Genomic DNA, 27,054 nt, shown 5'->3' with positions numbered 1-27,054 from the left:
TGGCGGGGAGGCGGTGGCTGAGTGGTCAGCGTGCAGGCGTTCATGAAGATGCAGGTTCGCCTCTCGCCTGCTGCAACAAACAGGCTGGCAATTTTTCAGCCATCGCTGAGTGGCCTAAGACTACCCGCATGCTGTCCTGAAAACCATTTATTAACTTGGACTCTAGATTCTCTAGAAAAGAGGATCAAAGATGAGTTCTGAGAGGCAGCATGAGCCAAGCAAGATGGTACCACTATAAACACTTGTCTGTGTCACAACATGTTGGGGCCGAACACCAGGGCCCAATAAGAAAGCCTACCAGCACCAAGAAGAAACAGGGAAAAAAAGAAACATCCTCCAGGACACAGGACCAGTGTGACATCTGGGTTACCACAGTTTACTGTCCCCAAGTTTCCCCAGGTGCCCATTTATTGACCAGTCCGGAAGGGAGGATGAACAGCTAAGTGAGCAGCACATGACTGCCTAGGCCAGGATTCGACCCTGGGCCTGCAGACTCATAGCTACGCACACTAACCACTACACCACAGAGTTGCAGTGTATAATTGTTTTCTTGTAAAAGTCTTCTATGAAACTGATAAATATTAGTCAAGTGTTTTAAGTCTCAAGACCAATTTGATTTGATCTTTATCTTAGATCTTGATCTTGATGTCACTGGTGACTTGGGATTTCTCCCTTTGTAACAGCAGCTCCTGTGAAAAAAAAGAAGAAAAAACACACACACACACACACACACACACACACACACACACAGAACAGACAGTATCCTATGTACATGGGACAAAATACTACTCCCTACATCTTGCATGCCACATTCTTTCCAGGAACTCTTTCACTGCTGCCATCACTTATACATTCGTGAGTCCACTCAGCCCCAGCTGCAGCACCATCCACTCTCTTCCAGTCCTCTCAACTGACACATCCAACATGCTCCACAGTCTCATTCACACCCGTCATACATCTGACACAGTTTGCTGCGGGACTCAGACCATCTATAGTTCCTTGCATTCATATTCAGGCACTGTGCTCTAGCTCAGAACAGAAGATCACCTCCCAGGCTTCCCTCATACTTTGGGGCCTCTTTCTCCTTATACCAGTCTAAAGTCTCCTTTCTCTTCATCTCATCTTTCCACTGGTTCAGTTCATTGGGGGTAATCTATTTTGCACAAAAGACAATGAAACTGTGTGGTAAGGATATGGATATTTATTTAATTGTGAATTTATGTGTTTATCAAGAGTGGATGCAGATGCAAATTTAAAGAAGGATGTGGATAACTCACATACACAGATCCAGGTACAGATATCTGATACATTCCCATTTCACATCACCAATCCTGGAGGCTGTAATTGATGATGGTGTTGTTCTTGAAAACCAGAGTTTTGGCTCAAATGGGGAAGTAATTTTTACATGAAACTAACCTGTACACCAATATATACAGTAATTATGGGTACCATATTACGTATATGCCAAATTCCTTTTCTGCTCACTGAATAATAAAATTAAATTGCCAGGGAAGATGGATCAGTCAAGTTCCTAACCAAAGGTGACAACAACAACGTGGATGACCGTGGACTATATGCTAATGGACAGGCCTGGCTGAACCGCAAGGATGTGGTGGGTCGGGCGCGAGGGTACGTCCCCTTCATAGGGGTCGTAACCATTGTCATGAATGATTATCCAAAGTTCAAGGTGAGATATCTTAGTTATTGTATGTTAGATTTTATTTGGCACTTTTCAGTGTAAGGTGATTGATTAATTTTAAGTTCATGTCATCAGAATCATATTCAAACCGCTATATCAAGACCTTTCACAACTTTTTATTCATCTTCAGCACTTGTTCCTCCTTGTCTACCATGGCTTATTTTTATAATATGAAGAGGCAAACTAAACGCTAAAAAAATCCCTGTTATATGATGCTCCTATAAAGAAAACTTGTAAAAATAAAAATCAAGGCCAAAGGTGTTCTGCTATTTTTTTCTTGACAGTGTCATAGGAAGGAGGAAATACATATGAAGGAAGGTTGTTCATAGGTTTATCATTGAGAAGGATGTAATTTTAGTAGAACATTGTTCTAGTCTGGTGGGCCGACTCCCTTTGGGAACAATTTATTAATTTGGCCAGTTTCTCTTGGTCTTTACCTGCCTATCATCCTTCGCTCAGTCTTGGAGGAGTTTTTAAAATGTAGGTAGTGTTGCCATGGCCATGTGGAAGTTGGTAGACAAGGGAGTGAGTGTGCTGAGGGAATGCTGGAATGGAAAACTAGACACTTCCGGTATGGCCACACCCTTGAAGGTGGTTCCCATGAGAGAGCAGGGTTTTGGAGGCATAGATAGATAGGGCCATGTTGAAATGATGGAGGGCACAAGAGTAGTTAAAAAAAATTGTTAAAATTTGTGATAACTCGACCCTTAAAAGACAGCCATCGTTTATTTAATTAAACTCGGCGCGGTCTGCACAGACGGCCATCGTTTATTTAATCAGACTATTGTGCGCCACTAATTTTAATGTTTAGCTCAAACTTGGCGGGTTCTATGATTTGCTGAGCTGTGTCCCAGCATATCTGACCCTCGTGGATTTGAAATAAGATCATTAGTCCTCACTGAGTAGCCATGGAGCCCACACTCAGCACCTCTTCAAAAAACACAGGAAAACACAGTGACACATCAGGAAGAAAGAACAGGATAGAAAGTGAAGATTATTCTGAGTACAATGATAACAGTGATGAATACATTGTTAGCAGTGAGAATGATTTAGAGTGATGATGTTACTTGACTATCTGTACCTACTGCACTCTACCCCAGCAAGTGCCTCCATGACAACAGTGCAGAGTAAAAAGGGCACTGATAAGGTGTGTGTTGCCATGACTGAAATACCCAACTCTGAGGAGGACTGAAAATAAGCGAGTAAAGTAGATGTTGTTTAACTTATTTCAGTGTAAAGAACAATTCATATGATTGACATTCAGTGGGGTATCCTTATCAGGTGTTACCACCAACTAAGTCTTTGGGCCTACGAAGCCTGAACTTTTTTTTTCAATTATCGTAAATTACCGGTGTTTCTCTCGGACTTGTAACAATTACACTCCAGTACAATAAAAGACACTATTGTTAATAAAAATGTAGTTGATCACTCTGTCTTATTTATTAGTAAACAAGAAAAAATAAATGACCGTGGGAAGCTTCTCCTCATTAAAAATCTTTCTTGCATGAAACCCCTGCTAAATCAAGCAGAATTGGACATCTTGAATGTGATGTTTATATTACAATGTTTGCTGAGTACCTGCTTTGTGTGTATTAGTTTCACCTTCGACAAAATATATTTATCAAAAACTTTTGGGGGTCAAGCAACTCGACAGAAACCATTGTTTGATCTCTGTGGCTGACACTGACTTCCGCTCCCATAATGTTGTACTCCGCCCTCAATTCCTGGCATTAAACGTCATTACCTTTGACCTGCCCACGCTCCTGGTAGCGGCAGGCGTTCACCCAGCACAACAAGTAGCAGTCAGTTGAGGGCTTAGTACAGGGCTACTCAACTGGCAGCCCACAGTCCGAATCTGGACCTTCTGAGTGTTGTAGCTGGATCCCAGGCTCCAGGAGTAGAAAAATATAATAAGATAACGTGAAGGTCCTGGCGATGTATTCTTACAAGTGTATTTACTCAACTGACTGTAGGGCCTACAGTCAGTCGAGGAAATACACTTGCAAGAATACATCACCAGGACCTTCATGTTATTTTATTATATCTTTCTACTCCTTGAGCCTGGAGCTCCAGTTACAATACTTATCCAGGCCTCTGCATACATTTGAACTTGTCTAACTGGACCTTTGCTTATAGTAGTTGAGTAGCTCTGGCTTAGTATATCATTCTGGAAGTGGAAGCTAGTGACCAAATGAAGACCCAGACACCTGACCGTCCTTGTGTTGTGACGTTTTTTATTGAGTTACTAGACACCCTAAAATGTTCCTTGATAAATTTTGTCGAAGGTGAGACTGATACACACAAAGCAGATACTCAGTAAATATTGTAATATAAATAGATTTTTTAAAAGGTCCAATTTTGCTTGATTTTCAGGGCTTTCATGCAAGAAAGATTTTTAATGAGAAGCTTCCAACAGTCATTTATTTTCTCTCGTTTACCAGTTTATAAAACAACGAAAATGTGGAACTACATTTTTATTAACAATAGTGTCTTTTATTGTATTGGAGTGTAATTGTTACAAATCCCAGGGAAACACAGACATACGATAATTGAAAAAAAAAGCTTCGTGGGCCCAATGACTTAGTCATTGGTGACACCCGCTGGCTGGCAACTCTGAATATACCCCATTGTGAGGTGGAGGAAGTATGAAGCCTGCTGCCATCGTTGTCAACCTGTGTAGATATGTTGTGCATTCTTGGCAGAGGCCTGCCCCAAACTGCCCGAAGTAGTGTTTCATGCCAGCAGCTCACACCCCAGCTACATTTCACACCCGCTAGCATGACTATTACACAACGTATTGCAATCTGGATTTCACTGCTGTGTTCAGTGAGTTAAGACGCTTCATACAGTATGAATAAACAAAAAAAAATTAGCAGCTGTTTTTACCCATATCTTGGGACCCTTTATGAAAACAATACCCATTGTTAAAAGGTTAAACGATGACTGTTTTCATAGTGCTGTTGAAGCAACATAAAACAGCTGCTGTGTCCAGACTCAGCTAGTGGTAGCAAGGGGTGTGGTGAAGGATGAAGGGGTGGTGGGGCAGGTCATGGGGACTTGGAAGGTGAAGGTGATGAAGAACAATGAGAGGATGAATGTGACAGGTTAGGAAATGAGGTTAGGGGATTGTGACAGACAGATTCAGGCAGTGGTGATGAGAGTGAATGAGGAAGGGATGGAGGTGGAATGTGTAACAGTGGGAGAGAGAAATCAAAACATGAGGAATCAGGATTGGAACAGGGTCAGGTGGAGAGGTATGAAAGGTTGGTGAAGGGTGATTGTTGGAAGATGAGGAAGGGTGGTGTGGTGAGGAATTAGCTGAGGAACAGTGTTGTGGTGAAGAATTGGGGGAGGAAGGGTGTTGTGGTGAGGAATGAGAAAAAAAGAGGTACTGGTGCCAACAACATTTCACTCTGGGAGGCTGTGAATAACTGCCTCAATGTGACCATTCACTTCACCTTAACAAGGCACATGGTTCTTACCCACATTGTCATGACAGAAGCCCTTGCTGAGGTAAAAGAGTGCGGTACAGGTGATGAAGTGACATCACTCACTACTGCTGGCACTACTCACAATGTATTCATCACTGCTGTCATTGTGCTCAGAATAATCTTTACTTTCTGCCTTGTCCTTTCTCTTAACTTGTCAACGTGTTTTCCTATATTTTTCAAGAGGTGCTTGGTGTGGGTTCCATGGTGGCTCAGTGAGGACTAATGACCTTATTTCAAATCCCCAATGGCCAGATAGGCTGCCGTACTGCATGATGAGTGATAGAACCTGTTAAATTTTTACCAAATATTAAAAAAACAATGGCTCCCAAGTCTGATTTAATCAATGATAGCCGGCTAAGCAGACCACGAAGGATTTGATTAAACCAATAATGGCTGGTTTAAGGGTTAAGACAGGGGCAAGGATGACCTAGGTTGCTAGACATGATTAAGTAAGAAAGCAAATTACTGATCGACTGCAGTGAAAGTTTGGTTGGTGATATGAATTATAGAATGAATTAGGTAAGCACAGCCTTTTGTTTTTAGCTCAAAATCTAGTTTGCCTCAAGTACCTTTATATATATATATATATATATATATATATATATATATATATATATATATATATATATATATATATATATATATATATATATATATATATATATATATATATATATATATATATATATATATATATATATATATATATATATATATATATATATATATATATATATATATATATATATATATATATATATATATATATATATATATATATATATATATATATATATATATATATATATATATATATATATATATATATATATCCTGTGGACAGTAAAGTGGTAACCCAGAATTCACACTTGCCCTTTGTTCTGGGGTAGCATGTTCTTACCCTTCTTAGGCTTAAGGGGCGATGAAATGTAGATAAGCACCAGGGCCACATGCAGCTTAGTGTGCCCCAACTATACCTGTGATAGACTGAGATGCATAGATCTGGACAGCAGTGGTACCCCTTTCATTGAGTTTTTTTTTTTTTTTTTTTTTTACCCCCCCTCTTCTGAATTGTGTGTGTGGAGTGTTTCATGTTACTGTTTTTAATGTCACCTTTGCATTAATAGGCTAATTTCTCAGATTATTAGTTAGATCTCTACTAAATAATTTCACTAATTCTGAATTTATTTATCTTTCAGTATGCAGTATTGGCTGCTCTAGGATTATTTGTGCTAATACATCGGGAATGAGAGACATTTTCATAATTCCATTTATTTGTTGTAAAAAACAGCTGCCATGTTTTGGCATTAGTAGAAACCAGTAACATCATCATTCTTAATTTATTAATTTGTTTATTTAGATAATGTGCAGTAAATGTCAGTAAAATGAAAAATTTTATAATAAGCATTTTTGATAGAAAACAACAGTAAAAGTTTTGTATTGTAACTAAAATTAGCATGCATCATTCTTATACATGTTTGTTTACTTATGTGAATATCATGTATATATGGATACATTTACCTATAAATCCTCTTGTTTGAAAGGTGTAGTATAAATCAAGATAAATGAACATGACCGTGAACAGTACTCAGTGTATTTTCTATCACATGGATACACTATTCTTTTATACACAAAATGCAAGATACTGGAGAAGAATGTGACATGTTAAGGTTATCTGAGTTATATGTATGTAATATATAGCTATTGACTGACCACTTGTTGTCAACATGATAGTAACCATCATACACATACAAAGTATTAGCAATTTAACGGCTAACATCTGTTTATATTGTATAAATGTTCAAATATGTATTCTGATTTGAAAGAACAAGAATACATATTCATGGCTGTATAAAGTCAGCCATACATGCTCAAGCTAGGCTTGTATGGTGGCCCTAAAGTGCATATAGTTAGATCCAGCTGGAGCACATATGGGGCTGATTTAGCTCCAGCCCTACCTCATGAGGTGACTTAAGCAAAATCAGTGTTTGAAAATGTGTGAGGTACAGTCTGCAAGTGTGTGGGGACACTCCGGGTGGCCTTGAGGTGCCAATCAAAAGAATGCCACAGATTCTTGTCAAAAATAATGTCTGACATTGAGATAAGCAGGGAACTTTCTAGTGACTTATACAAGACCTATCCATGTTTATGGAATGTAAAAAGCAAAGTACTGCACACACAGCCATAAATTGCAGGTTCATGCCAGAAAGTAGCTCCATGATAATGCTACAATAGTGTGACACAAAATGACAATATTTACTCAGGCCACCTATGTATGCATGGGGCACATCTGGCCACTGATGACCTGCCCCTTTCCAGCCTGGCCTGAGCATGTGTACCTGGCTTAAGAGATTGAAATATTCCTAGATATCACATTAATCTTTTGTATTATTTGTGAGGTTTGTTCATGGACTCCTAAATCATTTGATTGCAGAGCAATCTCTAATTAATGGCAGTAGTCACATATCTAATATTCAGACTGTGTGTGTGTGTGTGTGTGTGTGTGTTCATCAATTTTAGTATTCAGAATTGGATCTCAAGAAGTGCCACTCCCAGCTCCCCGCCCCATTTTGTGGAGTATGGGTTGGAAGGATGGTTAATAGTTCCTGTGATGTTTGTGATCAATCACTTTTCTTTTTTGAAACTGGAGTTAATGAACAAAACTTTACAGGGAAGCAGACTGTGTCCAGGAATATTTCAACCTGACATGTAACATTCAGGTGTTATTTGTGTCAGCATAGAATAAACATGATGAAGTAAAGGTTTCATAGGATATTTGCGGAGTGTATTCTGGTGTCACTCCTTATATGAACTTTTTTCATGGTTGTAGGTAAATTAATTCTATATCAAAAGGATTTTAGTGGTGTTGGGGGTTATGGTTATTTTGTTTTTTACCTTTTTGCATGCAAGTTTCTAAATTATACCTGTTGGACTAGCTTTCTAAATTTATATGTGATGCAGTAATGACATTTTAGATTTAGTTCCATTGCCAGGGAAAAATCATTTGGGTTTGTGTATTTCTCAGATTTCATGAAAGAATGGGAATCCTTTACAAATGCTTATCTTTAGAGGGTTTCTGGGAGAGAGGTAGTGCTCTCTAATAACCCTAGCAGAGCTATATGGTCTTTAGTTGTCTAACTTGGGGAGATTTTTTTATTTTTTATTTTATTTTTTACAAAAGCTTATCTTTAGGTAGTGTCTTATGATGATGGTGTTCTTCAAAATCATGTTAGAGTGGGATTATGTATTGAAGTGTAGTATTTTGCAGTGATATTTTTCACATTGTACTTAAAATTGTGCAATGACATTGTTATCATAACTTTTAGTATAATTATTACCTAAAACTGCCCAGGAACTTGTATGAAACATACCACCATTAGACAAATGAAAAAACAAAATTATTATTAACATTTAGATAATATATTACAAGTAAAAGCAAGTGAGAATAATTATAGGTTTATTATTTGTTGCTTCAAGAGTGTAATACATTAATCTGACCTATAAAAATTGTCATTCAAATAGAGAACAGTATTACAGAATTTAATTGCATGGATTAGCATTCTTGGGAATTAGGAAAACAAAGTACCACTGAAAGGAAGTTACACTGAAAGTCCATATCCCAATACCAACAAAACTCTGGCAATTACATGTTCGGGCTTATTTTGATAAAAGATAATCAAGGACCTGGTAATTAATACATGTTCCTCAACACTGTTTCCTTGAGACATCATTTCAAAGAACCCTGGACTTCAAGCTTGAAGTGGAAATTAAAATGCTATTGGTGTATAGTAAGGCACTATTTTTCTCAGTATGTCCAACTTACTTTCTACAAGTTTTATAGTTAAAATAATAAAATGTATATGTATGGAATGCAGTGTGTTTCCCTAACACACACACACACACACACATACACACACAGAGAATGAATGTATTTGTACACCTACTTACTCTGACTTTGATACCAAAACTGAATGATATTTTCAGATAAATTCAATCATATATGAAACCAAACAAAAATAAAGAAACATATCCACCATAGAAGTTAAACCTAAATATGCAAGCACTACTTCAACCTTCCAGAAGCTGAAATAGCCATCACCTTGATATCACTTCAAATACTGGCCACATTTTAAATATCTATAGGAGGATTGAGACTGGCAATCTCACCCATCTTGTGTCATTTAAAGTGATACTGAAATGTTGAGAATGTAAGGAGGGCACTGGCTCCTTTTGGTATTCCTCTGTTCACTGCACTGCCTGACCTGACTGATTCAGTATATTTTGTATTTTTGTTGCAGATTGATAAATTTCATCTTTCTAATTCTGTGCTTTCATCCATGACAATAACACATGTGATGAAGATGACTGAGAGCTATGAAAACTGTGCTTTCTGCTACCAAGTATGAGAAGCACCAGTGAAAAATATGTGGGGACCTCAAAGTAATCAGTCAGGGCAGTTATACAAAGCCCTCAGATCCACATGTTGGTTAATGATGGTGACTTCACCAAGAAATTAAAACTGCTGGAGGAGGCATGGTAATTGTTCAGGAATGTCTCACAGAACTATCTGCGGAAACCACCGTGCAGACAACTACGAAGAAAATTAGCATTCGAAAACATGCTTGTGTTCCTGTCTTGAGACTAATTTTAACTATAAAGTCATGTTAACATTTTTAATTCACATAACACATTTTAGAGAAACTTGTAAGTAAGTTCTGATTTACATTACCTGGCAATTATTTCAAATGCATCTATGTTACTGGGACATGGTATATTCGACCAATAGCTAGCAGCAAACTTTGTGAGGAAAAAGGGCACTTCGAAATGCAGGGTCATTTTCATACCAATGAAAAAATTAGACTGTACTATTATTTAAGAGTTTACACTCCTGTTCTTTTTTTTTTTGGAGAGAGAGAGAGCAGGGGGGGAGGGGGACCACCCTTTACACTAAAAAGATCAGTGCCAATTTTTTTGTGAAAACTGATGATGAGATTGCCATGCTCATAACACTAATAATAGAGTGCTGTGCTTAAAGAGCCTAATAAATCTGCAACTGACAGTTAGTAGACATGTCATTTAGGGTTGGCTGGCATACATGCATTATAGCATCCCATAAATGCATCCATGAATGCCAGGTGCATCAAGAGATACTACTTGAGCAGCCTATATCCTTGATGAGTGTGATATAGGAATTAATTAACAGCACCATAAAAAATGTTACCTAAACCTACAAACACAATATATCTGCAGGCATAACATAAGGAATCTGCAAGAGACTGAAGGCCTACATGGGGCAGGTCCTGTATCCTGTACTTAATACTAGGACAGACCCAAGTCTGATGTGATTCAGGTTCAACAGCACCATAATAAAAAAAAATACTCTGGCCAGTTGGACAAAGTAAGTTGAGCATATTGTCATTTTATCCTAGTAACCACTTCAAGTGAAGAAATGTATGAATTCAATCTACTCACTGCAGGCACATGATGATGTCAGACAAAAGTACACTTATCTCTTCTGTTGACCTTACTACAACAACACTGTGATGACAAGACAACATCAGGGACAATTTTGTTACCTTCACGTAGCAACAATAAAATAGATGATGACTGCTAATGACACGAGATGATAACAGCTGCAAAGAAAATAAAAGTGCAACAGTTAAGGGGATCATTTGCAGAAAAAGATACAATTTTCATCCACCTGTGAAAAATCAAGAATTGCATAAATAAAAAAAGTTATGGTGACACCCTTACCTATCCACAATCATTGACTAACTACTCATATGGGGTTTGGTAACTTTTGAATGACATTTGTGGCCCATTTTGGCAGAGGTAATATCGATGAGATACTTGTTTGGCACACATCCAGATATCATACACTCCATTGAGATCCAAGAAAAGAAAGGAGCAAGCAGGAAAATGAAAGAAAAGAGCCAAGAAGAAACCGAGTTCATCTTTGAGTATGAGCCAGGAGGATAAAAGGATGGTGCTACCTCCTGATACCCTTGCCTTAGAGCAAATAATACCTTGCAAAGGGCAGGAACAGGTACCAGTTATGTCCTAGAATGCTATATAATACTCCAAGATTGATGTAGTCTCAGAGAAATGACCAAACAGCTGTGGGTGAGGTTTGTGGAAAATAACAGTTAACCGAGGTCCCTCCCACTGGCCCACTTCTCACCTCAACACACCCTCCCATAGTCATCCACAAACATTCCCTCACTTCCTCTGCCTGCTGCAATAAAGCAAAGTGTAGAAATGTACAGAAACAAAAAACATCATCAAGAAGGGGAATGGAAGCTTGACTCCCCCTCTATTCTGCTTGTAACTCAGCCCATGTTCTAATCTGCATCTCACACCTCCTCCATGCTTCTTCTTACACTTCAACTGACATTCTCACCACAACAAATGATACTGATGCATGATTGATGTAGGCTTGAAGAGTAACAAGTAACCATCAGAACATATGCATAGGAGAGGTGAAGTAGTTGTGTGCCTTCTCTTATCACTCTCAACTCCCCCCTCCCCTTTTTTATCTTTATTTATATAACTGTAGCCATTTTTTTACAAATCTAACAGGACTTATTTCAGTTGAGAAAAAAAGGGATTTTGGGCTTGTTCCAGATTTTTCTATCATGGCAACATATCTGCAAATATTAGCATTATATTCTTGACAAGAACATAAAAAGTATATACAGTCAAACCTCGGTTTACGAGTGCCTTAGTGTATAAGCGTTTTGATTTATGAGCAAAAGAAAATCACTAAAAATGCCTTCATTTACGAGCGATGACTTGGTGTACAAGCATCCAGTTTGTACGAGCCAAAGACGTGAGCGTGGGTTCCCATTGTTCATTGCAAGAAAAGAGCGCTCAGAGCAGAAAACAATGGGAATAGGGTCTCAAGCTAGTATCACACTTGGCCTTTTTCGTCCAACTGCGTTGGCGGTAGGCGCAACAGGCAACTACAACTTTAAGCCGTTATCTGGCGATCAAGAATTACCCTAGAGCAAGCATGAATCATACAAATCTTGCGAATTCCTTGCGTTTCTTGTTATGGTGTGTCAGATTTTCAAGAATTCCCCCCAATTCTTGGCAAGAATCAGGGGTGTGGCTCAAGCTGCGGCGGGGCTGGTGACACAGGTAAACACACTGTGTCGCACCTCCTTAGGTCTATGGCGATGACTATTTTCTGACCTTTCTATGGGTAACCATGCCAGGTGGGGGTGGATATAGAGTTCACAAAGTTACTGTTGTGTTACTGTTGCACCACAGAACATTTTAAAGCATCATTGTAGTAAAAACTTACTGGTATGAAAACGTCATCATCATTAGAGACAAGAAAGTGAAACGATGCCATTTGTCAATATTTTGAAGAGAAAAGGACGTTTTAAGAAATTCCGTCGCATGCAGTGACACTAAGTAGCTAGGGAAATGTTCCTAATGAACTGTAGATTTCGTAATTGTGACTAAATTAACGCGTGTTTTCCTTGATGAGTGACAAAATGAGAAATTGTGTTGGTTCATCTAGTTATATGGACAAGAAAGAGTGCTCTGTCGGATCATGGGAGGGAGATGGAAAACAGTCTCAAGAAAGGGGGGTAATTCTTGACCACCAGATGACGTGTGTCACACACAACCAAGATCGGTTGCCCATATCCGCAACATAAACAAGCCAGTTGCCCTGTATTCACGTCTTCTTTTAACCTGTAACGCTTTGTATTGCTTCTTAGGTCCTCCTCTCGGTCCTCTCTTCATGGCGCCGTTTGCAAAAGTAAGGGCTGTTGTGGCTTGTGCTGCTGTCACTCAAATTATGGATTTGTTGCTACAGTTAATTAGAAGGAAGAAGCCGTTGTGCGTACGATCCTGGCTTAAAAAATGGGAGGACAGGAGTGTTTACCCAAACCAACAACTCGCTCCCAGTTGGCCGTACAGGCAACTGCAGTTGCTCCTTGCTCCAACGGTTGGAGGAAAATGCCCAGCGTGACACCGCCTTAGCCAGATTTCCACACTCGCAGATGTAGCACCGCACGCTCGTGACCGCGTATGTTTGTGCTCTAGTGTGCAATCTTTGTGTTTTCAGCACTATATTATTTATATATTATGCTATATTATTATACTATATTATATAAATATTAAGTATAATTGCTAGTTGTTTGTAAAATTACTTTCATTCTCTATAATATAAAATGTAAAATGATTTTTGTTAATATTTTTTGAGATATGGTAAGCATTAATGGGATTCCCATTAATTTCAATGGGGAAATTCATTTTGGTTTACGAGTGTTTTGATTTGTGAGTGAAATTCCGTAACAAATTAAACTCATATAAACTGAGGTATGACTATTGATAATAATTGCCAGTAAAAAAAAAAAAAAAAAACAAAAAAGGATAAAGTTTATCTGGTATTTTTCAATTCACATTGTGCCATATATAACCATCTTTTTTTTTAGCAATAATCTATATTGTAAATCATAACAAACTCGGCAGGAAAAAAATTCTTTTATTGTATAAATAATGTATTAGAAATGCATGAATATCAGATAATTAGCAAAGTTTAGTCTTCTGCTGACAATTCTCTTAATCATTTCTCTTTCTCAGACTACAGGTAACTCTCGATTTACACGAGTTTGGTTTACGTGGGGTCCAAAATCCAAATAAATGTTTAATTGACACGTTTTTTCACTTATACGCGATATTTTATGGAGTGGCCACCAGATGTCTCACGCAACTGGACTCACACGGCGCCGCAGCCACACAGCTGAGCTCAGTTCTTCCTGTGCGCCACTTGAACAACAATACAGTACCCACGCTGCCACGCTACTCATCAATAGGGGTGGGCAAGTACTGGTACTAATGGTACCAGCTATACGGTACGGTACTGGTACCAGACTGCTCGGTACCGGTACCAATACTAGCCAGTCGCTCATGGTGTCCCTCATTTCTTCCTCACACGAGTGAGGCTGAGACAGAGTGCCTGAGTGGATATCTCAGTGATATGGATACTCTCTCTCTCTCTCTCCACTGAATGAAGTGAATATTTAATTTTCGATAGAAACCTACCTCTTGTTTGATTTACGTTGTTTTTGATTTATGCGACCTCTTTAAGGACACAATATTCGCGTAAATCGAGAGTTACCTGTATAATCCATTTTCCACTTTTCTGACCCCCTTCATAATTAATGCCCATTCTGATTCTCAACCCTGACTTTAGAGAAGAGTAAGTCACTGATGATAATATACATAGGAAGAACAGACACTAGAAGACCTGGCGGTCTATGGCGATGGTGTCTATCTACTACTGCTACTACTAGTAATCGACATGTGGTAGGACTAAGTAATCTACGTGTGGTAGGACAGTATCTACGTGTGGAAGGACCAATGATTAACTTTTATTTCTCGTGTGATAAGTTTCCCTTGCTACTTACCTCCAGAGGTCTGAGGAGACAAGCTGAACAATGGCACGTCCAGTAATTCACGGGGCCTCCAGCTGGCTTACCTGAAATAAAAAATAAATAAATAAATAAAAAAAAATAAAAAATAAATAAATAAAAGTTTATCCCCTCCAGTCATTAAAATTGTATCTATGGTGGCACTCGGAGGAAAAAAAAAAAAAAAAAAAAAAAAAAAAAAAAAAAACTGTCCGACTTATTCGATATCTGGCTTATTCGGGTCCGACTTAAAGCGGGGTTTATTGTATATTATTTATTTAGTAGTGCTGCTCCACTTGTTTGCTACTCGGTGGTAAAGGATCACCTCTAGTTTTGGATTTTTTTTTTTCAGGCTCAAAAAGTCGACTTGTACACCGCAATTTATGATAATAAATCCACTAAATTAAGAAATATATGGGAAAGTAAGGCACGCCAAGCAGCACTAGAAATGTGAACTCATGGAGAAAGTTTGGCGCCTTTTACAGTCATGGGAGGCACATGTTGCCATATATATGAGTTGGTAATAATAGTACTGTCGAGTCTCGCTAACTCGGACTAATAGGGGGAAAGGTTGGTCCGACAAACGCGAATATCCGACATGCATATCGCATGTATGGTGTATTATTGATGCAAATCGGTATGATTGGGATTTATATAAGAACATGTGAGGGTTCTTTGTATATAGAAACATTAAAAAAAATTGTTGATGAAAAAGTTTGAATATTTAACACACGTAGCCAACGATGTCGGACATGTTTATTTTCAACCAGTCATGAGCTACAATGCGCAGGTGCCACATTTCTCAAAACTCGTGTTCTGTGAGTGGACAGATGAAATGAAACAGAGTATAGTTAGACATGACATAAGCACATAATGGAAATCAGTGCCATGAGAATTTTAAAAATAGGATAAACTAGCATACCCAAACTACCCATGGCCTTAACTCAGTAATTCTCTTCCTTGACACTTCCATGGCTTCAAATACATATTTCCACTGAAAACAAATGGCTTAGACATGTAACATAAAACGAGTAAGATATTTTTATTCTTTGAAATATTCGATTACTAAAAATCAAACTTACCAAGATGTCTCGTGCACCATCTGGCACCGATTTTTCATGACACCATGCAAAGATGTGTTCAGCTGCAATCTCCCTACTTGGTTGATCATAGAACCCAATCCAGACCCTCTGAACCTTTACCATCCCAGGAACTAGCTCTGTCACACTGTAATGGACAGGATCATCTGAAAAAGAGGAATATTTGGTAATTCAAACATGAAACACTGAAAGAATTATCATAGGAGTGCATGTAACTGAAATAAAAAAGTTCTGAGTGGTTCGTTAGCAGAAATGAGATACAGTTCACTTTGAGATCTATTTTGCCTGCAACTAAAATTCCTTACTGAAGTTTGAAATTCATTATTGCATCTTAGATGTAAGGCTAGTTTTAGAATATCTGATCAATTTAATGCCTACTGTCATTAAGCAAAGAAATGAATACAAACTTCACAACCCACCTGGGGCTAAAACATGCCACAGCTCTACATTGCCAAGGGAGACTCCATAGAGGTAGCAGCTGTCCCGGGAGAAGTAGTGCAGCCTGCCATCGTCTCCTTTTAGTTGTCCCACACTTAACTGAGCTTCAGCAATGGTGCCACTCTGATGGTTTTTATTCTTATTTTTGTTTTCCCTGATGTCCTCAGATTTATTTTCAATCTTATTTTTGACTTGAGGCATTAGAGGTGGTGCTTGATTTTGTGTACTGCAAATAACTTTTGATAGTTGTTCATTATGAGTTCCCTTTGCAATGTTTCCTTCAGCTTCAGTTAGGGATTGTGATAATTCCGATTTAAGGGAAACCCCAGAAGTGGCTCTTGTGTTTACTATATTATCATTCTGATAACCCTCCAAAGGAATCTCTACATCATCAAGTCCACCATCATCATCAATATCATCATGAACATCAAATTCATCTTCACTAGTATTTTCGACTTCAATTGCTTGAGTAACATGAACACTGCTCAGGTCAATTTTTGGCAAGAGCTGAGTGCCTGGTGAAGGGAAATGCAAAGGTTTTTTCCCAATCCAGCCACAGGTTGCCTTGAGGCTAACGATGCATTTCTCAACATTGTGGTGTGGAACAGGAATCACATACAAGTTACATGGTCTGGCTGTAACATCAGCTACTTTCCATTTGTTATTCATGGGCTTCATGTCAAGGTAAAGACTTTTTCTACTAAATTCAATGAACACAAAACCTTCGAATTGGAGGCTTTTCCACTGGGCAATACCACCTCCTTCAGTCTTTTTAATTATGTATCCCGCTACATGTTTACCACAAAACTCTTGCTCTGAAACATTGTCCCCTAACTTAAAGGTATCACAACCCTCAATTTCTGGAGGTGTTTTAGCAAGGTGTGAGACTATCACTGAGGAGTCCTTCAGTTGTGATGACATTTTGAGTGATGTTGAATGATCCTTTCTTTGTCTTCCAAGACCCAAAGTATTTGACAAAGCTTTAGTTATATCTTCTATCTTGTTATCAGAGACTCCATTTGCTTTATTTTTCATGCATGCTCTGTCATGTTCAGTGCTACATTCTTTTTCAGATGATTTATCAAGGGAGTAAGCTGCAGATAATAGCACTGTTCTCATTTTGTGATGGTAACTCATATCCCAAACTGCAACAGCATTATATTTTACTGAATGTCCATTCATATCTCTCGGAGGAATAGGAACAGCAAAAACACACCAATTTTGAGATTTCTTTTTGCATTGTTCAAAAACATCATTCTGATGTACAGAGGCACCATTTACAAACAGATTTTCTTTTGACATGAAAATTTTTGCTGTCCCCTCAGGAGTTGTACTGGCAAGTAAAGTGACATCTTTTGACACAGGAGTCATGCGTCCCATGAAGTAGAGTAAGGATATGTGCGACATCTTACTGAAATCAATAGCTTTGTACGGTTTTTCATGATCACATACCTTCTGCAAAACTGCCAAGTCATCTGGTTCTTGTCCAATCCACACACAAACAGCTTCACACATGACGAAGCAGTTTAACAGGACTTTGGGCTCACTCAATGTTACTATCATAGCTCGTACAGTAATCTTTCGGTCTGAACAAAAATTTTTCAGGCTACTGTCCTTTTCTTTGAATTTGTTTCCATTTATGTAGAAGATATCCCTAGAGAAGCCAATGATAATATCTGAACTAATTATGAGTCCATGCTCTTCATCAGCCATGAGAACATGACCCACCATCACTCCTTCAGCAGCACGAAGAATTTTGTCAGCCCTCACACAAGATTCTGTTTTAGTTTTTGCAGCAGAGGGCTTTCCATCATTAGCAGCATCATTGACATGAGAAGGGCTGCCTGGACTGCTCCGAGGTGCAACTTCTCCATTGGATTCAAATGATGGTTTCCTTCCAATCCATACCAATGTTGCTTCCATAGTTACTTGATAGCCATCAATGTCCCTTGGTGGCATTACATTAGCCTGCACATTACACTGCCTTCCTTGTTTCAATGACTGTAGACTACCACCTTTTGGAAGTAACTCCCCATCTATGTACAGAACTTCTTTTTTGAAGTATAGGTAAGTAGCATCCACCAAGGCACTACCACTTTGGATGATACCATAATTCTCTGTGACTTTTGCAATCCATCCAGATATATTCTGACAAAGCTTCTTTCCTTCTGTGTAATTTCTTGCTTCACCCAACTTGGTGTTTTGTAGGGCAGGAACAAGATCCACAAAGTCTGAGATAGTCTTAAACAGTAGATTCATGCAGTGCTGATCATCATAATGCCACATTGCTAATGCCCGGTAATGTGGAATACCCACGGCATCATCTGTCCACACTGGGTAAGCTAATACTGACCAAACACTGTTCTCCAGCAATTGCTGCTTATCAAGTAGACTGCAACTTGAATGAAACTTGCTTCCATGTATGTAAACAGCTTTCCTTTTAAATGATATCTTAACCTGTTGATCAAGACCAGCTCTACTAATGAGCACACCAGATGCATAGGATAAGCTTTTAACTTTCCCAATAAAATGCATGAATGACACTGAGCCAGAAGTCTTTAGAGAGTTATTACAAACCTTTTCACAAACATACTTCTTCTTAATGTTTTCCAAGTGCTTTGGTGGGATTCCACACCAAACACACACTGCCTGCCATACAACTTTTATGTTGAATATTACTTTTGGTTTATCCAAAGGTATCACCCAAGCAGTTAAGGGAATTATGCGATCTTGAAAGAAATAAGACAGATCATAGTTATGTATGAATTTCTTCCCATTAATATAAAAAGATTCTTTATTAAAGGCAATCAAATCAACAAAGCTGGTCATAAGACCTTCATTTTCATCAGCCAAGAGAAGAGAGCCTTTCATGAGTCCAGGCTTTTGCTCTACTGGAATAAATGCTCCTGTTTCTGTTTCTTGCACATTCTCTTTTTCTTCAGGGCTTGAATTTTCCTGCAAAGTACTGTAGTTGTCAATGTTGTTTTGGTCATAATCTTCAACTATCCATGGAACACTATGTAGGTCAACCCATCGGTTCATACGAATGACGTAAAACCTTTCTACTTGATCTTTCACTAGTTCTGGCAAATCACCTTGCCAGGCAAACTTTGCTACCCACATATCTGGAGAAAAATGTCCTTTAGGCCAAGTGGGGAGATGAGGCTCAGGTCCAATCAGACGACTATCTGACAGTACATCCAGTTTTATGACATAGGCATGTATTGTATCATTTAAGGGCCATGATGAATCTCTGTATGTGTTTGTGCTATACCCTCCTCTACCGCCATAAAAATTATCTAAACTAACCATCACAGAGTTTCTTGCATCTCCAAACAGAATTTTATCATCATAAAATTCCTTAATAGTACCAGTATAGTAACTGAGAGGCATGTAGACAATATTATTCAGAAAATCTTCTTTTATTCCATTAGGAACGAAACCAAACCAGGCACATTTTGCTTTCCACAGCCTTTTTCCTGAGAGTTCATGTGGCCAAGGGCAAGGAATTTCACTATGGTAGTCAAAAACATAGGAGTGTAGCTCTGGACCTCCCCCTGACCAGTTACTTCTCTGAACCAGTTCTTCCAAGTATCCCAGATCTCTAATTGATGCACGCTTTCCATTGAAATATACATCACGCACTTCAGCAAAAGCAACATTCCTTGGATCCGAGAAAAATACCAAATTCTTCCAAAAGGCCCTTATTTTGCCTGTAAAGTAATGGAGTGGCTGATTTATGCTGATGCTGGCATTTTGTGAATTTGATGCAGTGTTTGAAGTCATTGCTGTTCCTGTTCATTGAAACAATGCAAATATAAAATATGTAAAGGTTTATGTGTGACAATCCCTCTTAGTAACCTGAGGCATTCCTTCATACATCAGTTTGTATAGGTGGAATAGAGTAGAAGGCACACTTATGCCCATCCAAATTAGTCCTTGAACACCAGTTCTGAAAATGAAAAAAAAAAAAAAGCATCATCAGGGAATTGCAGTGACTCATTTGTGATGCTAACTAGTCAATTTTGTCATTAGATGAATAAGACAGGTCATACTTTCCCCATCCAGTACTTTCACTCAACTAAATCTAGTTATCTCAAAACCATAGTGTGTGTATGGATGTGTGTGTGTGTGTGTATGTATTTACCTAGTTGTGAAATACAGGAAAAGAGCAGTACTAGGCTTGTGCTGTCCCGTCTCCATAACGCTTATTATCCAGTTTGGCTTTAAATTCATGAATCGGTTTTGCACACACAGTCTCCTCGTCAAGACCGTTCCATGTTGTTATGCTTCTGTATGTCTATTTTTTATGTTCTATTCCCACCAATTCTATTATTCCTTTTGTTAGTTTTGTTTCAGTGATGCACATTACATCTGGTTTAGCTTTGTTCAGGAAGTCTTTTAATTTTATTTTTTTTCAATATGAGTCTCTCAACATTAGTGTACATTAACCTAAGCTTTTTTGTTCCTTTCTCTTCCTTGTCGTTGTTGCTATTTAACTGTTCTTCTTTCCCCTCTTATTGATCCACCACTTCATCACTCTCGTTTTGCACTCTCCAAAAAAACTCTCCTTTTCTGCTTCTGTTCTTTCTTCATTCCTGTGCTATGCTTAGTTCACAAATTGAGGCGTCTGGAGGCAAAGGGGCGTCATGCGTGCTGCCTTAAAAGGCGGTGTCCAACCATTGATTTATTTTAAAAAAAGTTATTATTATACAGCTAGGCCATACAATTAAAATGAATACAAACAAAAACTTAGTAAGTCAAGAGGAAAGTGCAGTACACATCGCTAAACTTTGAACGAGATTTACTCAAAACTAGGTTTTGGTGATGTCGCCCCTTTACCTCCGGACGCCTCAATTGTGTGTGTGTGTGTGTGTGTGTGTGTGTGTGTTTACCTAGTCGTAGTATATGGGATTTGTGCAAAGCTCATTTTGACCTGTATCCATAGCTGCTTTCACTAACCTTTTTAAATACAAGGATGTTCTGAACTCTAAATTATCTCCAAGTATATCAATGATTCCATATGATTCCACTGAGGAAGCCAGACTTCTTTACATTCTTTCTGCATCTCATTTCTCTAAATTTATTTTTTTGTCCCACCACTATTCATCAATAAATCAAAAGGGGTATGTGCTGGAGGACACAACGCAAATATCCCTAACCACCAAGTCTTCCCTGTCTGTATGCTCCAGATAAAGAGTATGAATACCATGATCAAGAGAAACTTCTTTCTTTATTGAAATGTATGCAGCTCCAATTTGTGCAGTTTTTCAATGTATTGAAGTTCTCTTAAGCTTGGAATAAATTTTTTGTTGTCAATCTTCGCCTCCGTGGGGCAGTACATAGTGTGCCTGGCTATGACTACGTGGCCCCAGGTTCAAATCCTGGCCTGGGTAGTCAGTGTGCATCTCACCCAGCTGTTCATCCTCCCTTTTGGGTTGGTCAATAAATGGGTATACCTTGAGAAACCTAGGGAAGGTAAACTGTGGCAATCATGGACTTCACATTGGCCTGTGTCATGGGGTGATGGGTTATTAGGCCGGGTTCCCACTAGTATTCCGTTTTCACGTTTCCGTCGGCATTAATGACGTCACCAAAATGGTGGCCGCGAGGCATGGATGAGATACACCCAGTCAGTCCACTGCACGCCATTTGTTGACAAACATGGACCACACTGACCACAATGACCTCTTGTATATGTTATTTTGTGTCCAAGTACTTCCCTTTCATATTTTCATGATATGTAGAATATTCATCATCACTGGACTGGCATCATCGCCCCTACCCTGGACCCAAAAGTTAACTTGAGTTCATCTCTGGATGGGGATCCGCATGGGGTTCTGCTGATGACGTCATTGATGGTCGACGGAAACGTGAAAATGGAATAGTGGGAACCCAGCCTTACTCGCCACAGGCTCAAAGGGCCAACAGCATGAAGATGAACACAGCAGCTATAGTGTATGCACCCAACTTCACCTCTACCTTTTTACTCTATGCATTCTGTCAAACTTGTATAGCCTATGTGTTTTTCAAGTGAGGTGACCACACTATGGCTGCACAGTCCAGTCTTGAAGTTACTACAGATGTTATTAGCATTCATAGCATCTCATCATTGTAGTTAAGTGACACTTAACTACAACAACACTCATGTTTGTCAGCAACCTGAAACTTCTCCAGTTACAAACACACCACACATAAATTTCATACTGTACTTACCATTACATTGATGGGGGAGTCCTGATCTCTCACTGCTTGGACAAGGACTCAGCAACTGCATGAAATCCACCTTCAGGACCCTGGAGAGCAGCACCTCCCAATGAAGGACTCTGCAATTATCAAATTCTTTGTTAATAAGCTTTGTTGAACCCTGGGTTATGTTTATATGAATGGTATTGGCTCTGGGAGAGAAAAGTCTCTCTCTCTCTCTCTCTCTCTCTCTCTCTCTCTCTCTCTCCGTTCATATTTTAATCCAAGCATTCAGTTGTTTTTTCTAATAACACGGTGTCCAAAATCCAAATAAATGTTTTTTCACTTATACGTGATATTTTATGGAGTGGCCACCAGATGTCTCATGCAACTGGACTCACACGGTGCCACAGCCACACAGCTGAGCTCAGTTCTTCCCGCGCGCCACTCGAACAACAATACAGTACCCACACTGCCACGCTACTCAACAATAGGGGTAGGCAAGTACCGGTACTAACGGTACCAGCTATATGGTACGGTACCGGTATCAATACTAGCCAGTCACTCATGGTGTCCCTCATTTCTTCCTCACACGAGTGAGGTAGAGATTGAGTGCCTGAGTGGATATCTCGGTGATATGGATATTCTCTCTCTCTCTCTCTCTCTCCACTGAATGAAGTGAATATTTATTTTTCGATAGAAACCTACCTCTTGTTTGATTTACATTGTTTTTGATTTACGCGACCTCTTCAAGGACACAATACTCGCGTAAATCGAGTTACCTGTATATATATATATATATATATATATATATATATATATATATATATATATATATATATATATATATATATATATATATATATATATTTAGAAACTCACGTGAGGATGATTCAAACAGTGCTTCTGTTTGGGAAGCTAAACTTTTTCACATCTCGCCTACATGTGGTTGCCCTCAACTTCTTTCCATGTCCTCTTGTTTCTCTCTTGCTCCACACACACAGGTCCTCTCTATCCAGATTCTCCACCCCGCTCCTGTACACCACTATCAGGTCTCCTCTTTCTCTTCTTCTCTCCAGGGTTGTGAGGCCCATGCCATTGAGTCTCTCCTCATAAGTCTGATCCCTAAGTTCTGGTACCATCTTAGTTGCCGTTCTCTGTACTCTTTCCAGCTTTCTTATATTCTTCTTTTTTTGTGTGTGTGTGTGCAAAACTGCAATTTTTGGCAAATGGAATCACGCCCCCAGTTTGGGAACCACTGATCTAGATAGATAGATTGATAGAAAGATTGACAGTCTTATGTCCCCTCTACACCACATCATGATTACAGCCATACAGCACTCGCCTCCCCTCATTCTCCCAAGTATAATATAACTTGCCTCAGCATTACGGGAAGCATCACACCTTTTCTCAATTACCAGCGTATTGCCATGGTTATATTTATGTGAAACATACCTATGCCAAAATAATCTTTGCTCATTTTCAGATCCATAGTTTGCTTCATAGCAAAAAAAACAACTTGCAGTCAGGGGTCTTGTCGAGGAGGTCGAGGGCCATTTAAATGCGAATGACCTTCGACCTGCCTACCGAGCCCTGAAGAAGCTCTGCTCCAAGTCTTCCTCTCAGGTGAGCGCTATCTGAACAGCTGACGGCTGCCTCGTTTCGGAAATGGATGGACAGAGGGCTCGTTGGGCTGAGTACTTTGAGCAGCTGTACATGGCAGGCCCTTCACGTGGGCTGTTTCCAGTTGCTGGGCTGCAGGTGGCGGATGCTGACCCACCCATTGACGAAAGCCCACCCTCTCTGGGCGAGGTCAGAGAGGCTGTGGCCAAGTTGAGGGGTGGGAAGGCACCTGGTGCCTGTAACATCAGGGCAGAGCTGCTCAAAGCTGGAGGTGAGGCCATGATCCACGGGTTGCATGCGGTCTCGACTGCTGTATGGCAGTCTGGTACCATTCCTCCTGACTGGAAGAGGGGGTTGGTCGTCCCTATCTGGAAAGGGAAAGGGGAACGCCAGGACTGCAACAACTAACGTGGTATTACACTGCTCAGTGTGCCAGGCAAGGTGCTTGCCCACCTATTGCTGATGCAAGTTTGCAGCCAGCCGCTTGAGCTGCAGAGACTTGAACAGTCTGGGTTCACGCCTGGTAAGTCAACAACTGACCGTATCCTAGTGCTTTGTGTACTGGTGGAGCGCCAACGTGAGTTTCGACAGGGGATGCTTGCAGCCTATGTCGATCTCAAGGTGTTTGATTCAGTGCATTGTGAGGCACCCTGGGATTTTCTGCGACTCCGTGGGATTCCTGCGAGGACTATTAGTTTGCTGACTGGCCTGTATTCTGGGACAGAGAATGCTGTGAAGTGTGTGTGTGTTGTGAGTGTGTGTGTGTGTGTGTGGGGGGGGGGGGGGTGAGGGGGGGCTTGTCCAGCCTCTTTCCCGTGAATGCGGGAGTGAGAAAGGGCTGTGTCCTTGCTCTATCACTTTTCAACACTTGTATGGACTGGGTACTGGGCAGAGTTGTGGACCAGAGTCATTGCAGAGCATCCCTTGTTTTTGCTGATGATGCAGTAATCCTAGCGGAGTTGCTGGAGGTTTTGGTGATGGCTCTCGAGGCACTGCACGAGGAGGCGAAGCCCTTGGGACTTCAGGTCTCCTGGGTCAAGACCAAGGTACAGGTATTTGGAGGCTTGCTGGATGACACAGTACAGTCTGTTCATGAGTGTGGCGAAGACACTGAGATCTCAGAAAGTTTCACGTATCTTGGAAGCGTAGTTCATAACAACGGTGAGTCTGGCCAGGAAGTCTTACAACAGATTGGTCTGGCCCACGGTAATATGGACTTGCTCAATACGAGTATATGGCGTTGTCGATACCTGTGCAAAAGGACAAAGATCCGGATCTTCAAGTCCCTTGTGCTCCCTGTCTTACTCTATGGTTGTGAGAAATGGACACTAAATTGAGACTTGGAGAGGCGGATTGATGCCTTTGGTGATAAGTGTGTACGCAGAATCCTGGGAAATCGCTGGAATGACTTTGTGTCAAACTGGCAACTACTCCGTGAGATTGATTCGACATACCGTATATTACCTGCATAGTCCGTCAATGCCAACTCCGGCTATACGGGCACATGGCACATTTTCCAGAAGCTGATCCTGTTCATCGGGTAGTCTCTGTAAGAGACAATCCTGAGTGGAGGAGGCCAAGGGGATGCCCACGGAGTTCGTGGCTTGAGCAAGTCGACAAATTCTGCCAGGATGTACTCGAGTTGGGAAGGGGGCCTGCATGGAGACTCGCCCGGAGAGACCTCCGTGAAATGCCAGAATTTTTCTATTTTCTCCACTCCCACATGACCACCATGTGTAACGAAACACACGAGAAATTAATCCAGACAAGGAAAGGTTTGCCGGCGCCGGGCCCCTGGCCAAGTGGGTTATGGGGGCTCGTCCATCAGGCAAGTCAGCACTACATCCGGGCTTGGCGTAGTAGGGTGTTCGAGGCGACGCGCCCCCCCGGCGTATGCCCCCATTGATTGCAATTGATTACTAAGAAATTTTACCTTGTAATTCATGTAATTGATTACACCCACCACTAGCACCACCATAAGCACTCAATCCCATCCCCACTGCAACCCAGTACTTTCTTTCTTTTTTATGGGCCTCCTTACCACATTGTTAGTTGTAAATATGTACGTTGTAAATATGTAAATACAAACACGAACATGTTGCACATCATCTGTTGTCCTGCCAACTGATTATCAAACATTACTTTTAGATTCCTCTTCATAATTTCAGACTGAATTTTCCTTATCATTTTTTAAAAAAATTCCTGATTCACTCAGTGGGACTGTTATTTGCGGGTGTAGGTTTGTTGCGGCACTCGTCACAGTGGAGGTCGACCTGAGCCGCGGCCAGAGGACCAAAGTACAAAGGACGACATGCAGCTGCAAACACGGCCATGGCAACCATCACAACAATGCTGTACCTTACCCTTCCTCACGCCAGCCTGCGCCACCGATGCAATCACTCCTCTCTATAATTCAGTAGAGATAAAAACGAAATTCTGTCACGCAGAGCCAATCAACGCCACGTTTTGGTGGAGGAACCCTCCCGCCAAGGCCGCCCTTCACTGCGCCACACTCCACCCCACAGCCTTTGCCCTCACACCAGGCGTGACAACCACTACACGTCACACCAACGTGCATGCCGCGATACACTCACCAAGCTGGGCTGCCCACCGTGTTGTACCTGTCCGGGGTGCGGCGCCACCACCACAGGGCCAGGGACTGCCTTCTCGCAGGTTCCCGCGCCGCCACAGCTGACCGAGCCGAGGCGCCGAGCCACACGTGCCGCCACGCAGTGCTGCCAACGCCGCGCTGGACTCCCCTGATAGAGAGAGTACGACCGACCTAGGCGGCCCTGGTAAGGCTGGTGGGCGCCATTAATGGCCCGTCGAGCACCGCGCCGACTTTGAACTGAGGTATTAAGAACATTATTTTACCTATTTTGGAAGCGGAGTCGGCTGCTTTTTAAAGTAGCAATGCCTTTCTGCCTAGCCTTCGGTTGGTTCTGTAGCAACAGGCTCAGAGGGTAGCTATACAAAGTTTAAAAATTTCCTGCAAGCCACCTAAGAGTTGTGCTAATAGTTTTTCGTCTTGGGAGGAAACCATCTCGTTCGTCAGGTTTATTCCAGATATGCAGTGTGTGTGTCTTGCT

General features: G+C 40.5%; 2 protein-coding genes across 5 annotated transcripts in view; one reads left to right on the top strand and one right to left on the bottom strand.

The window, feature by feature from the left end:
* The window catches only part of LOC127007383 (signal peptidase complex catalytic subunit SEC11A-like), a 13,995-nt gene extending 4,935 nt beyond the window's left edge, over window positions 1–9,060 (top strand). Inside the window, exons 4-5 of the mRNA XM_050878299.1 lie at window positions 1,510–1,687; window positions 6,390–9,060. Coding sequence (XP_050734256.1) covers window positions 1,510–1,687; window positions 6,390–6,440 — 229 coding nt within the window. The 3' untranslated portion in view covers window positions 6,441–9,060. The remainder of the gene's footprint in view (window positions 1–1,509; window positions 1,688–6,389) is intronic.
* Window positions 8,239–27,054, bottom strand: LOC127007367 (uncharacterized). Of its 4 annotated transcripts, none has more exons than XM_050878262.1 (6): window positions 26,560–27,054; window positions 22,373–22,482; window positions 16,138–20,108; window positions 15,701–15,864; window positions 14,616–14,686; window positions 8,239–10,823 (listed from the first exon to the last, which is right to left on the bottom strand). In XM_050878262.1, exons 3-5 carry the CDS (start codon window positions 19,940–19,942, stop codon window positions 14,663–14,665), a joined length of 3,993 nt encoding a protein of 1,330 aa, XP_050734219.1. In that variant the 5' UTR covers window positions 19,943–20,108; window positions 22,373–22,482; window positions 26,560–27,054; the 3' UTR covers window positions 8,239–10,823; window positions 14,616–14,662. The 4 variants fall into 4 exon arrangements, with proteins under 4 accessions (XP_050734219.1, XP_050734227.1, XP_050734245.1 ...); XM_050878270.1 differs by having other exon boundaries at window positions 26,587–27,054; XM_050878288.1 differs by lacking the exon at window positions 26,560–27,054 and adding an exon at window positions 26,324–26,540.

The sequence above is a fragment of the Eriocheir sinensis genome, chromosome 3, assembly GCF_024679095.1.
Source record: "Eriocheir sinensis breed Jianghai 21 chromosome 3, ASM2467909v1, whole genome shotgun sequence".
NCBI classification, from domain to species: domain Eukaryota; kingdom Metazoa; phylum Arthropoda; class Malacostraca; order Decapoda; family Varunidae; genus Eriocheir; species Eriocheir sinensis.
The sequence above is the reverse complement of the archived record's forward strand: the minus strand, read 5'-3'. Positions and strand labels throughout refer to the sequence as shown.